At 37.2% G+C, this 13,339-nt stretch overlaps 1 protein-coding gene and 1 pseudogene across 3 annotated transcripts in view; one reads left to right on the forward strand and one right to left on the reverse strand.

Annotated features, from left to right (window-relative positions):
• CATSPERB (cation channel sperm associated auxiliary subunit beta) overlaps positions 1-13,339 on the reverse strand; it is a 107,206-nt gene that overhangs the window by 80,152 nt on the left and 13,715 nt on the right. For all 3 annotated transcript variants that reach the window (XM_053889706.1, XM_019462055.2, XM_053889705.1), the window contains 2 exons: positions 13,241-13,301; positions 1,963-2,058 (listed from right to left, as the gene is read on the reverse strand). In XM_053889706.1, the coding sequence (XP_053745681.1) occupies positions 1,963-2,058; positions 13,241-13,301 (157 nt within the window). The remainder of the gene's footprint in view (positions 1-1,962; positions 2,059-13,240; positions 13,302-13,339) is intronic.
• On the forward strand, positions 4,205-5,218 carry LOC128772754 (pyruvate dehydrogenase (acetyl-transferring) kinase isozyme 3, mitochondrial-like; annotated as a pseudogene).

The following is a 13,339-nucleotide window of genomic DNA, read 5'->3' on the forward strand; positions in this document are numbered from 1 at the left end:
AAGCAGGCTCCAGGCTCTGAACTGTCAGCACGGAGCCCGACGCGGGGCCCGAACTCAAGAACCACGAGATCATGACCTGAGCTGAAGTCAGACGCTTAACCGACTGAGCCACCCAGGCGCCCCAATAATTGACTATTTTTTAAAAACCTGGACGCGGGGCGCCTGGGTGGCTCAGTCGGTTAAGCGGCCGACTTCGGCTCAGGTCATGATCTCGCGGTCCGTGAGTTCGAGCCCCGCGTCGGGCTCCGTGCTGACAGCTCAGAGCCTGGAGCCTGTTTCAAATTCTGTGTCTCCCTCTCTCTGACCCTCCCCCATTCATGCTCTGTCTCTCTCTGTATCAAAAATAAATAAACATTTAAAAAAAAAAAAACCTGGACGCTATGACAAAATAATAAAGCACACCATTTTGTCATTTTTCAGGTATTTTAGTTTTGGTTAAAGAAATAAAACAATATAGAATGATTGAAGATATCTCTGCTCCCTTTGTGGCTCCATTTCCAAATTTTCCCCAAATGCAACCACTATCATGAAATTGCTGTGTATAATTCTAATCCCATGTTTTTACATTTTTACTACAATATATATGTACCCATGAATGGTACATAGCATTGTTATGTGTTTTCTAAATTTTGAGTAAATGTTCTCCTATTCTATTCTGAAACTTGAATTTTCATTCAATGCTTTTGAGTTCTGTTCTTGATGATATATATGGGTCTATTTCCTTCATTTTAACAGAAAATTCTACAGGTATCTGTCTTTTCCCCTACTGATGGACATTTAAGTTGTTTCTCGTTTCTATTACAAATAATGCTACATTAAATAGATCTGTCTTTTGCACACATACAACCTTTGTTCTAGACCAGTTCTCAATCCTCTCCACGTCAGAATCACCTGCGGGGATTTTTTTTTTTTTTTTTTAATTACAGATGGCTGGCTCCACTTCCAGAGCTCAGATTTTATTTTATTTTATGTTTATTTATTTATTTGGGGTGGGGGGGAGAGGCAGAGAGAGAGGGAGAGAGAAAGAATCCCAAGAAGGCTCTGCACTGCAATCACAGAACCTGAAGTGGGGCTTGAACCCATGAACCACGAGATCATGACCTGAGCCAAAATCAAGAGTCAGATGCTTAATCCACTGAGTTATCCAGGCACCCTTAGAGGTCAGATTTTAATTGACATAAGGTTGGGTGGGACATCATTACTTTTCTTAAAGCTACCCACTTTCCTAAAGCTACTACTTTCCATAAGATGTATTATTTATTTATCTTTATTCTGCATTCTACATAGCACCATTATCAGAGTGGGAGTAAAAGAATAAAAGTAAAAAGCATCTGAAACTAGTATTACACTGTATGTTAAATAACCGCAATTTAAATTTAAAAAAAAAAGGGAAGGCGAGGAAAGTAAAGATAAATACAAGATCCAGGAATGAGGACTTAAAAAAATACAATTTAATGCTATGGATGATCAAAAATTGGACTATAAGTCAGACAATTGGAAAAGAGAAGCCTAGACAATTATATCACTCAGTGTTCATAACCTTAAAAGAACCAATTTTTCATGAAAAAATGTAAATGTTCCTACAAAGAATGAGCAAATATTTTTGCTGATGGTCATCATAAAGGAAACCGAAATGCAATGAACAGTATCTTTTGTAACATGTTCATAGAATGTGCAAAAACTAACTTTATAAAGCCATTATTTATCATGACCTCCATATGATTATAGAAAAAAGATATATTTCCATATTTCTATAGCGCTCTTTGCAGACCTCTATTAACCATTAGAGGTGTATTTAATTATTTGTTTTCCTCATCAGAATGGGAGCCCCTCAAGGGTAATGATCATCTCTCTCTCTTTTTTATCGCTAGAACTTAGCACGGAGTCTGGCATATAGTAGGTTACAACATTTGTTGAAAGAATATTATGAATTCCATTTTACTTTTATCTGTTGGCATTTACCTCGGACATTATCCAATAGTGTTCCTTCAGTGGTATAAATATGTAATCCGTGTTGTAATGTGATCCTTACTAACCATTCTTCTACAGCTGCGATATCTGTTTGAAAACAAAAGGCAAATAATTAGCTATTTTTTGTGTGTGCCAAGTTGGTGAAATTTAAGGCTATATACACATGACCAACAACATTATTACTCATTTCCCAATCGCTTTGACTGCATTTAAATATAAGGTTTCCCATGCTTTTCCTACAGACATTTTGATGATTAAATAAATTAAAAAAAAGAATTATGAAGTGGTCTTACTACCACAACCATAAATCCAGATAATATTTTAGATCATAATTTTTCTATAAGAGCTGTTGTGGCTTGGTAAAAAGCAAATGATGGCACTTCATGTGAAGTGGTATACTATTATTTTAAAGCAGACCATGATTAATTAAAATATATAGTGTAGGGGCACCTGGGTGGCTCGGTTGGTTAAGCATCCAACTTTGGCTCAGGTCATGACCTCACAGTTTGTGGGTTTGAGCCCCGCGTCGGGCTCTGCACAGACAGTGCTGAGCCTGCTTGGGATTCTCTCTCTCCCTCTTTCTCTCTGTCCCTCCCCAGTTTGCTCTTTCTCAAAATAAACTTTATATATATACATGTGTGTGTGTATATATATATATATACACACACACATGTATATATATAATGTATATATATAATGTATATATATAATACATATATATGTATATATATGTATGTATGTATATACATATGTATATGTACATATGTATATGTACATATGTACATGTATATATATATACACACACACACATATATATACACATAAAGAATATATATATATTAAAGAATATATATATATTCTTTATGTGTATATATATGTGTGTGTGTGTGTATATATGTATATATATATATAGTGTAACCCCTAGGGCCAACACACAAAAAAATAATTTAAGGTATAAATAATAAGTCGATAGTAGAGATAAATAGAATAAAACATAATTAATATAAATGAAGACAGAGAAAGAAAAGTAGAACAGAAGAGGGGTGTCTGGGTGGCTCAGTCAATTAAGTGTCTGACTTTGGCTCAGGTCATGATCTCATGGTTCATGGGTTTGAGCCCCACATCAGGCTCCACATTGTCAGCGTGGAGGGAGTGTGGAGGGGCAGGGATAGAACTTTCTGCCTCACACAGTGTACTTTCCCCAGGCTGGTGGTCTGCACATCCTGTTTCCCCGTTTCCTGCCCACTGACCCTTTCTTGGTTCCATTCCTGGCTGCTGATCCACTCACGAGCTCAGGGTCTGGCCACCACAGACACCCGCCCCCTCCTCCTGTGGGGTGAGGGGCAGAGTCACACAATGGCAACACAAATGCTGGCCACTTCTTCCCCCCTGTGGCTTTCACTATTGAGTTTCTGTTCTCACTGGCAAGTCCATTCACCAGTACCTCAGGCTCAGCACAGAGCCTCATCCCACGCGAAAATTTCTGTCTGCCTGGGACAGGCTCCTGGTCCTGAGGGTGGCTGGACTTGTGCCCTCCGGCTTCCCTTTGGGCTAAAAGCTCTTCCTACTCTGGTGGTCATTTTCTTCAGAATTACAACTTCTCTCACATGAGGGACACTTACCCCACTGGGGCCCAGATCCCAGGGGCTTATCTTTTAAAGGAGGGTGGTAGGGGCAGATTTAGCTGGGGATAGGGCTTATGATTCTGTTGTAGTGGATGAAATTAATAACTAATATTAAGTATTAGTTATTAAATTAACTATTAAGTAACTAATATTAAAATTCACTGGTTCATGAGAGAAAAAAGAAAACAGAAGGAATAGAAAATACCCTGATGATAAATTTCAAAACAACCATATCAACAATTACATTAAATGTAAATGATCTAAAAATACCAGTCAAAAGATTTCCAGACAAGATGTAAAAATCAAGACTGAATATGCTATCTATAAGAGATCCACTTTAAATATAAAAGTATATATAAAAATATAAATATAAAAGCATTGATGGGGAAGCCATGGGTGGTGAACTCAGCCTGGGAGCTCTTGTGACATGGGCCAAGGCTGAGACTAAAACCAGGGTGCACTCGTGAAAAACATGCCTGGCCCAAATGACAGCTGAATGGGTTTTCATGTACACCCAGGCATCTAGTTGGGTCTGTGCAGTGGCTGCTGAAGTAGCTAGTGTGCCCAAATAGATCAGATGATATTTGTGCTTCTTGCTGTCACTATTTTCCATCGAGCAATTCCTGGACTTTGAGAAAGATAATGGTGTGAGAAAACATCATGTATGTTTCTACAAAAGGAGCTTCCCACGTGACTGGCTGACCCAGAGAAGTCAATCTTTGGATGGATGACTTAACTGGCCCTCCGTGGGATTGGTTCAGAGTTGGTATGTTCATAACCATCTTTGACTTTTAAAATATGAAGAGCCCTGGGGATCCCCACGTCTTGGATAACTCTTTACAAGTTCTGACTAAAGACAGAAATGGTATGGTTCCTATAATGGCACATGGAGTGATTGAATATAAGGAAAAGCGTGGATTTAATTCTTTTTTAAAAATTTTTTGTAAATGTTTATTTATTTTTGAGAGAGAGAGAGGCAGAGAGAGAGAGAGAGAGGCAGCGCAAGAGCAGAGGAGAGGCAGAGAAAAAGGAAGACCTAGAATTGGAAGCAGGCTCCAGCCTCTGAGCTGTCAGCACAGAGCCCTGAATGGGGCTGGAACTCAGGAACTGCGAGATCATGACCTGAGCGGAAGTTGGATGCTTAACCGATTGAGCCACCCAGGCGCCTCTGGATTTAATTCTTTATTAACAGTAACATCCAATTATTATCTATTATAAATCCAATTAGGTTGGATTTATAGCAACTGCATCTCTTCCCACATGTTTATTAACCGGCACACACTTCTGGTGGTAATACTAATCCCGCTCATCCTAAACACACAGGAAATATTAATCCCACCTGCAATGTGGTTAATGTAGTGAAAGATGTATATGAAACAGCCAAGAAGCCATGCAATGCAGGGTTAGCTGGTAAATCCAGAACTGGAAGTCGAAGAGGTTCAATGACAAAGCTCCACACAAACCTAGTCAGGTCGTTGATGTGCCCTCACATCGGTCTCACACACTATTCAAGAATTCAGTGAGAACAACAGTAGAACTGCATTAAGAGTTATAGAAAAGAGGGATATCCGGCTGTTAAAACCCTAGTTACTTTGGGTAAAGAGGATGTGTCCACTAGATAAGTGACCAAGGCGATGGTATCCCATCACTATGGGATAGCTATGGGATAGCACCATAGCTATTCCAGTGCTTGAATGTTTATTTTTGCCAGACTAGCTGGTTGTTTTCCATGGAGTCCTTCCTACAGCTCCAGTTCCTCCGTTACACTAGTAACCTGAGCAATTTTTCATCCTATCTTGTTGCGCTATGGTTAATTCCCTCCTCACATGCTCTGCTCTCTGATTTAAATTTCTGCCTTCCTCCATCTGATTGGATTCTCGGCGGGAGGCATCAGTACTTTTGTGTTTGATCTTATTTACTGACGCCTTGATTTTATTTTAAAATTCATTTGTGCGCTTTCATTTTGTTGGTCAATGAGTTCTAATGGTTGCCTTGGGAAAAACAGGCAAGAGAATGAAAAAAAGAAAGATACATTATGCAAATACTAGTTCACAGACAGCTGTAGTGGCTGTATCAATACCTGACAAAGACGATTTCAGATCAAGGTAATAATCAGGAATAAAGAGCAGCAATGCATATGATAAAGGGATCAATTCGCTAAAAAGCTGCAACAACTCCAAATGTGTACATGCTTAACAAGAGCTTCAAAGTACATGAATCAAAGGCTGATAAAACTGAAAAAAGAAATCCAAAAATCCACAATTATACTTGGATATTTCAAAACTCCCTCTTAGTAACTGACAAAAATCAGTACGAATATAGAAAAGCTGAATGCTATCAAACCAACTGACCTAACCATTTATAGAGCATTCCAGCTGAGAATAGCAGAATATTTTTTTCACGTGTGCGTGCAAGATTCCCCAGACGAGCCATACCGGACGTCTTAACAAATTATCACATGAAATATGTTCTCAGAACACAGAATTAATCTGGAAAAAATAGATAACAGAAAGATATCTGGAAAATCTCCAAGTATGTGGACATCTTACAATGTACTTCTAAATAATCACAGGTCAAAGAGAAAGCAGGAGGGCAAATGAGAAAGTATTTCTAACAGAGAAAATGAAAACACACCACATCGAAATTTACGAGACGCAGCGAAAGCAGTGCTAGAGAGAAATATATAGCAGTAAAATATTTATACTGGATAAAAGAAATACCTCAAATCAATGATCTGAAGCTCGGGTTGAAAGACAGTCAAGGCCTTATACAGAGTCAAATAGTAAATATTTTGGGCTTCGTGGGCCATATGGTCTCTGTCACAACACTAACTGTGGCATGGTAATACAAAAGCAGCCCCAGCAAACACATAAATTGATGAACACGGCTGTGTACCAATAAAACTTTGTGTACAAACACAGGCTACGGGCCAAAAGTGTAGTTTGCCGACCCCTAATCTACAGGTTCCCAAATTAAGAAACTAGGGAAAAGGGGGCAAATTAAACCAAAAGCAAATAGAAGAATAAGATAAAGAGTGAGGTTCAATGAAATGAAGGCCAAAAAAATCAACAAAACAAAACCCCCAAAAAACTAATATTCTCAATCAGTGAAATCAAAAGATGTTTATTTGCAAGGGTCTATAAAATTGAGGAAACTGCCAGACTAATCAAGAAGAAAAAAAGGTGCAAATAACTCATATTAGAGGTGAAATAGGGAACCTCACTGGGGACTGTCTATTCTCGCTGTGTCATAAATTCAAAAATGTAGATGAAACGGAAAAGTTCCTACAAAGATGCAAACTGCCAAAACACACTTGAGAAAAACTAGAAGATGCGAATGTTCCCACATCTATTAAGGAAACTGAATTTGTGGTTAAAAGCTTTCTCACAAAGAAAACTCCAGACCCGGATATCTTCACTGGCCTGGAGAAGCTCACCAAACATTTAATGAAAAGAGAGTATCAATACTACAAAATTCCTTCCATAATATCGGAGAGACTCTTCCTCATTTTATGTGTGTATGTATTTGTTTATTTCTGTTTTTAGAAGTCAGCTTTATGTTCAGTGTTATTTAGTTCTAACAGCCTATGTACTTACTTTTCCTTCCCACCAGGTTTACCTGCAGGCCGAGATTTCAAAAACCCCAACAAACAAACACACAGCACTGTGGGATTTCAGGCAGTGACCACCTGCATTTCATTTTGGCAATTAAACCAGGACTCCCTTTCAAAGAAACTTCTATGCAAAGTGCCGTGTTTCTAGAATGAGGCGCATGTTTTTTCAACCTTGAAGTCACCCTCTTGAAAAGAAGACCCAGAAACCCAAGCTTTCAGAACTTGGTTATAGTATCACCATTGCTATGGTAATTTTACAACCAATAGCCCCCAAAGTTACTTTATTTAACAGAGGGCTTCAAGACCAGGCGGAATTTCTTGGCAATCTCACCTGCCCCTGCTGGCTTGACTGTTCTACATCTGTTTCCATGGGAATCTTCACCCTTAAAGTCCAGGAGATGACCTCAGCTGCACCAAGTTGCCAAGCAGAGCCCATCCGGAGAGGGAGGGGTGGGGGGATTTGGACACAGGGCCCCTTGCTGGTCCCAGCACTGCTGTCTGACCCAGCAACAATGAACCTGTTCACTATTCATAAACGCTGTCCAATAAAGAGCATGCATCAAAACTTAAAAGCCAACCTTTCTGCCCAGATTCCTGGATAAAAAGGATTTTTAAAAATCTGTATAATTTGAACCAAAAGGGCAACTATTAAAAATAAACCAAGAAAAAAATAAAATAAAATAAACCAAGAAATATCCAGAAACAGGTTTCTAGTGAAAGTTTGACTTCCAATGCAATAAAATGATTTAGACAGGTTCTTTTATCTATGGGGAATGCAATGGTATCACAGCCCCTTAGTTAAGCCTTCTGAAAATCCTTAAGTAGAAAGCATTTTAATTCAGAGACCAAAGTGAAAATATCTTTGAAAGAAGAATAATGTGGCTAGGAAACCTTGTGCCTCTTGGCAAATATTTTCCAACCCACCATGAGCTTGGGCTTTCTGGGAAGGTCAGTGGTTTCCCAGTCAAAAACATTCTTGAAGTCATCAGGAATGGAGGGATGGAGACACAGCATCTGGGCGGGTGTGTTTCTAGTTCCATATCTGGGGCTCAAGAGCCAAAAAGCTTGATCCTGCAGGGCCTCATGAAGACATTCCCCAGGGTGATAAAACTCTAAAGCATCTGAGGCTCCATAAAAACTCCTGAATGTTACCAGCTGTGCTGGGCTACCTGGACTCTTCCCCAAAGCCTTGCATTGTCTGACCTTTTTCACTTAAAGTTGAGCACCACCCTGGCGTTCATCAGCAGCATCCACAACAACAAAGCAATTCATTTTATAGTGATAGCTTTATTGGCTACCAAATGGAGATGAAGACATTAGGAGAAAATAAAACTCTAGACTGATAACCACAAGAACCTACTAGCCAAATGAGTCCAACAATATATAAAAAGGATAATACATCATGACCAAGAGTTGTTTATCCTAGGATTACAAGGCTAGTGCAAAATTCAAAAATGAATCAAGGAAATCTAGCATACCAACATACTAAACAAGAAAATCCTTATTTTCTCAACAGATGCAGAAGAGCATTAACAAAATGCAACACCAATTCACCACAAAAATGCAGCAAATTAAGAAGAGAACTTCCTTAACATGATAAAGGGTATCTACAAAATACCTAACATAATACATAATGTTGAGATATTGAATGGTTCCCTCCTAAAGTTGGAAACAATGCCTAGATGTCCTTTTACCATTCTTATTCAACATGGTCCTGGAGGTCCTGCCTTTACAATAAGGAAAGAAAAAGAAATAAAATGAATACATATTAGAAAGGAAGAAATAAAATTATATCTGTTTTTCCACATAGAAAAATCAAAGAATATACAAAAGGCTACTTGATCCAATAAGTGACTTTAACAAGATTGCAAGGCACTTGGTCAGTCTACAAAATCAATCATATTTCTACATAGCAGCAGTCAACAGTTGGAAATTCAAATATTAAAAATAACCCCTTAGGGTGATGGGCATTGAGGAGGGCACCTGTTGGGATGAGCACTGGGTGTTGTATGGAAACCAATTTGACAATAAATTTCATATTTAAAAAATAATAAAATTAAATAAATAAAATAAAATAAAATAAAAATAACCACTTATACTATACCAAAGCCATGAAATATTTAGTTATAATTTTTTTAATGTGTAAGATCTCTATGCTGAAAACCACAAAGCCCTGATGAAGTAGTTCAAAGAGGATATAAATAAATGGAGAGGTATATACAGTGTTCATGGATACAGCGTATACAGTGTCCACTGGTAAGATGTCAATTCTCTCTATAGATTTAATGCTATCCAAAATTTTAAAACCACAGGAGTTTTCAAATAGAAATAAATAAGTTTGTTCTAAAATTTATAAAGATAAAAGAAGTATACTAACCGAAACAATTTTGAAAAAGAAGATCAAAGTTGAAGGATTAATATTACTTGTTATAAGCTTATTATTTATAAAGCGGAAGTAATCGAGACAATTGGTATTTGTGAAAAGACAGGAACCCAGAAATAGTAATACAATGGAGACAAAGAGTTTTTACAACAGTGGTGCCGGAATAACTGGATATCCATATTCCCCCACCATTAACCTCAGTCCATATAACATACAAAAATTAGCTCAAATTGAGTTATAGATCTCAGTACAAAACCTGGAACCATAAACCTCTAGAAGTAAACATAGGAGAACATCTTTGTGAATTTGACTTAGCTGTGATGCCAAAAGTGCAATCCATAAAATAAAAAACTGATAAATTAGACTTTACCAAAATTAAAAACTCTGATATTTAATATATCTTAAAGATATGTATATATACATAATATATCTTAAAGATATATATATGTATGTGTATATATATATATTTTTTTTTTTTTGAGCGAGAGAGAGAGTGAGTGAGCATGAGTGGGGGAGAGAAGGGCAGAGAGAGAGAGAGAGAGAGAGAGAGAGAGAGAGAGAGAGAGAATCTCAAGCAGGCTCTATACTCAGTGGGGAGCCTGATGTGGGGCTGTATCCCATGATCCTAGGATCACAACCTAAGACAAAATCAAGTTGGATGTTCAACCAACTGAGCCACCCAGGTGACCTAAGAGATATTCTTAAGAGATGAAAAATATAAGCTACAGCCTGGGAAAAAGTATTTGTAAGTCATATATCTGGTAAGGGATTTGTATCCAAAATATATAACAAACTTGCAAAAGATCTGCATAGGTAATTCAAATAGCAATATAAGCACAAAAAATGTTCAATGTCATTATTATTAGGGAAATGCAAATTAAAACTATTATTAAATGCCACTACACACCTATAATTTTATAGAATGGATGGATAGAATGGATAAAATTATACACACACACACACGCTCTTACATATGGAGTCAGATAACCTGCTGGTGAGAATGTAAAATGATACAGCTACTTTGGAAAACAGTTTGACAATTTCTTATAAAGTTCAACTTACATTTGCCACGTAACACAGTGATCCTACTAGTCGATATTAGCTAAGTGTAATAAAAGTTTATGTTCATAAGAGAACTTGTATGAGAATGCTTGTAGTAGCTCTTCCCAAAATTGCCCCAAACTGGAAAAATACAAATGCCCTTCAATAAAATTAACTATGGTACATCCATACAATGGAATCCTATCCAGTAAGGAAATGGAAGAAATTGCAACACACATGAATCTCAAATGAATTACGCTGAGTGAAGGAAGCCAGATTCAAAAGGCTACATATTCCGTGATTCCATTTTTACGACTCTAGAATAGGCAAAATGATAGGAAGGGTAAACAGATCTGTGGTTGCTGGGGTTTGGGCAACAGAGAGAGGTCATTACAGGTGGGGTAATTTTATTGGGTCATGGATCAGTTCTGCATCTTGATTGTAGTGATTACACAACTGTATACATTTGTGTGGACTTCTAGACCTAGACGCTAAAGAGGGTACGTATTACTGAATGTAAATTATATCTCATTTTCAAAGGGAAAAGATGGACAAATTATGAAGTGTAAATCAAAGAGCAACTCTTTTGACTTTCAATAGTTATACGCTGTTCAAACTTCAGGCTGCCTCCAGCACTCTCTAGCTATCACTACATCTCCCTACGGCTCCATGGGCCTCAGTTAAATCATTTGAAAATGGACATCATAACGGGACCTACCATATAGGGATAAATGAGTTAATATAAGTAGAGTGTTTACAGTAGTGATGAAATACAAGGATTCAATCAATGTTACCTGCCAGCTCCACCATTACTATGATGACTGTTTTTGCTACCTTGGTGGTTGATGTGACCTCAACTACCCTTCCCAAGATGTTATGTTTACGTAATACTCCAATTCATGGCAGGACAGGAAATAAGATACGATTAAGGAAGAGATTAATGAATGAGAAAGTATGATCTCCTTTCTCCTGAATACTTTTTTTCCCAATTTCTAGCATATTACTAATTAGACCATCCTCTCCTATTAAATTATGCACTCAAATATATTTCTTTTACTCGGTCCTGGGAGTTGTGGCAGAGCTCATTTGGTGTCCTTCCATAAAATACTCAAGCTCTCAGCTCGCCTTTGTTCCTCTCTGGGTCACCCTAGAATCACTGCATTTCTGAAACTAAAGTTTGTAAATAGAAGAAGCAAAAATAATGAGTGATCTTCACTTTTTCAGGTCTCAAAGTAATATCAATATTATGCCAAGGAGCTAGAATGATCCATCCTTATACTGATGAGAGTGAAGTTAGAGAAAGAAAGAAAGAAAGAAAGAAAGAAAGAAAGAAAGAAAGAAAGAAAGAATGATTTTCTGGATGAATTCCTTGAAAAACAAAAAAAAAAACCCACCAAGCTTTCAATAGATTAGTTTGGAAAAAATTGAGATGAATAAAGGATAAAAATGTCGATATGAACCATATCAGGTATTACAGCACTGGGACTTCTTTTACAGACTTTTGCTTTGACACTTTCCTATTTGGAATCTTTTCTATCATTTATCTGATGAACCCTCACTTTTACTCCGAAGGACACACAATTTCATATGTCCTTTAATTACTCCTGTACCTAAAGGGGTTGGCCTATAGGATTCCCATTGTCCTGGTCCCTCATGACTATTTGATTGATACACAGGTGGATGCTGGAACAACACTTGTTGATTAAAGATATCCCTCTGGGAATTTGGAATTGGGTTGGTCCCTAAGAAATATATACTTAAAAAATTGACTAGCAATGAGGCATGTTTAGGAAGATAGTCTGCAGAGAGAGAGAGAGAGAGAGAGAGGGAGAGAGAGAGAGAGAGAGAGAGAGAGAAACAAATGTAGATTTACAGAAAATATAGAAAAGAGAAATAGGAGGAAAGCAGTCTATGGGGTCTTGATGACTGTCCATTTATTAGTACTAATTCCTTCCTGTAACCTGGTTGCATTTTTATTTGGTTCCATGACAAAAGCAAATGTTTTATTTTTCCTTCAGTGAAGCCAAGTTGGTTTCTGCTTCTTTCCCCTACCATATTAAAACAATTTACCCTCCATCATTTTTAATCTATCTCATTAAATGTATCTCATGCCTCAAGATCTACTAGCTCAGTCCACCAGCTCAATACTTATAACTCCTGATATTTTACTTTCCTCCTTTTCCATCTGAGTATTTGCAGTAGGATATAAAGCTATTTATGCTGCCATGTAACATTTAATAGAAGACTCCATAGTGAATAATTCATTACATATTGCAGTCTATTTTAAGGTAACCTATTGGCACATGAATTTCTTGATGCTATAGTTTTTGAGTTCTAGAAAATGAATTTATTTAAATGAAGAACAATATAAATGTTATGTGTGTCAAACCAATCTATCTATAATAGAATTGCCAGATAAAATACAGGAACCCAGGTTAAATTTTAATTTTAGATAAAGTACAATAATTTTTAGTAAGTATGTCTGAAATACTACATGAGACATCATATGGAATAGCAAATAATTTTTAATACAATAAATAATTTTTTATTTGCTAAATTTGGCAATCTAGACCCATGAGTAAAAGAATTAATTCAGATCACTCTTACCTGTATTTTTCGTAATGTTTTCTCTGGGAATTTCAATCAACCAGTAAAGTCGATCACTGAACTTGAATAAAGAAGACATCAGAACACAGTGTTTTACAA

This window comes from Panthera pardus, unplaced genomic scaffold, assembly GCF_024362965.1.
Source record: "Panthera pardus isolate Hobbes unplaced genomic scaffold, ASM2436296v1 HiC_scaffold_24, whole genome shotgun sequence".
NCBI lineage: Eukaryota > Metazoa > Chordata > Mammalia > Carnivora > Felidae > Panthera > Panthera pardus.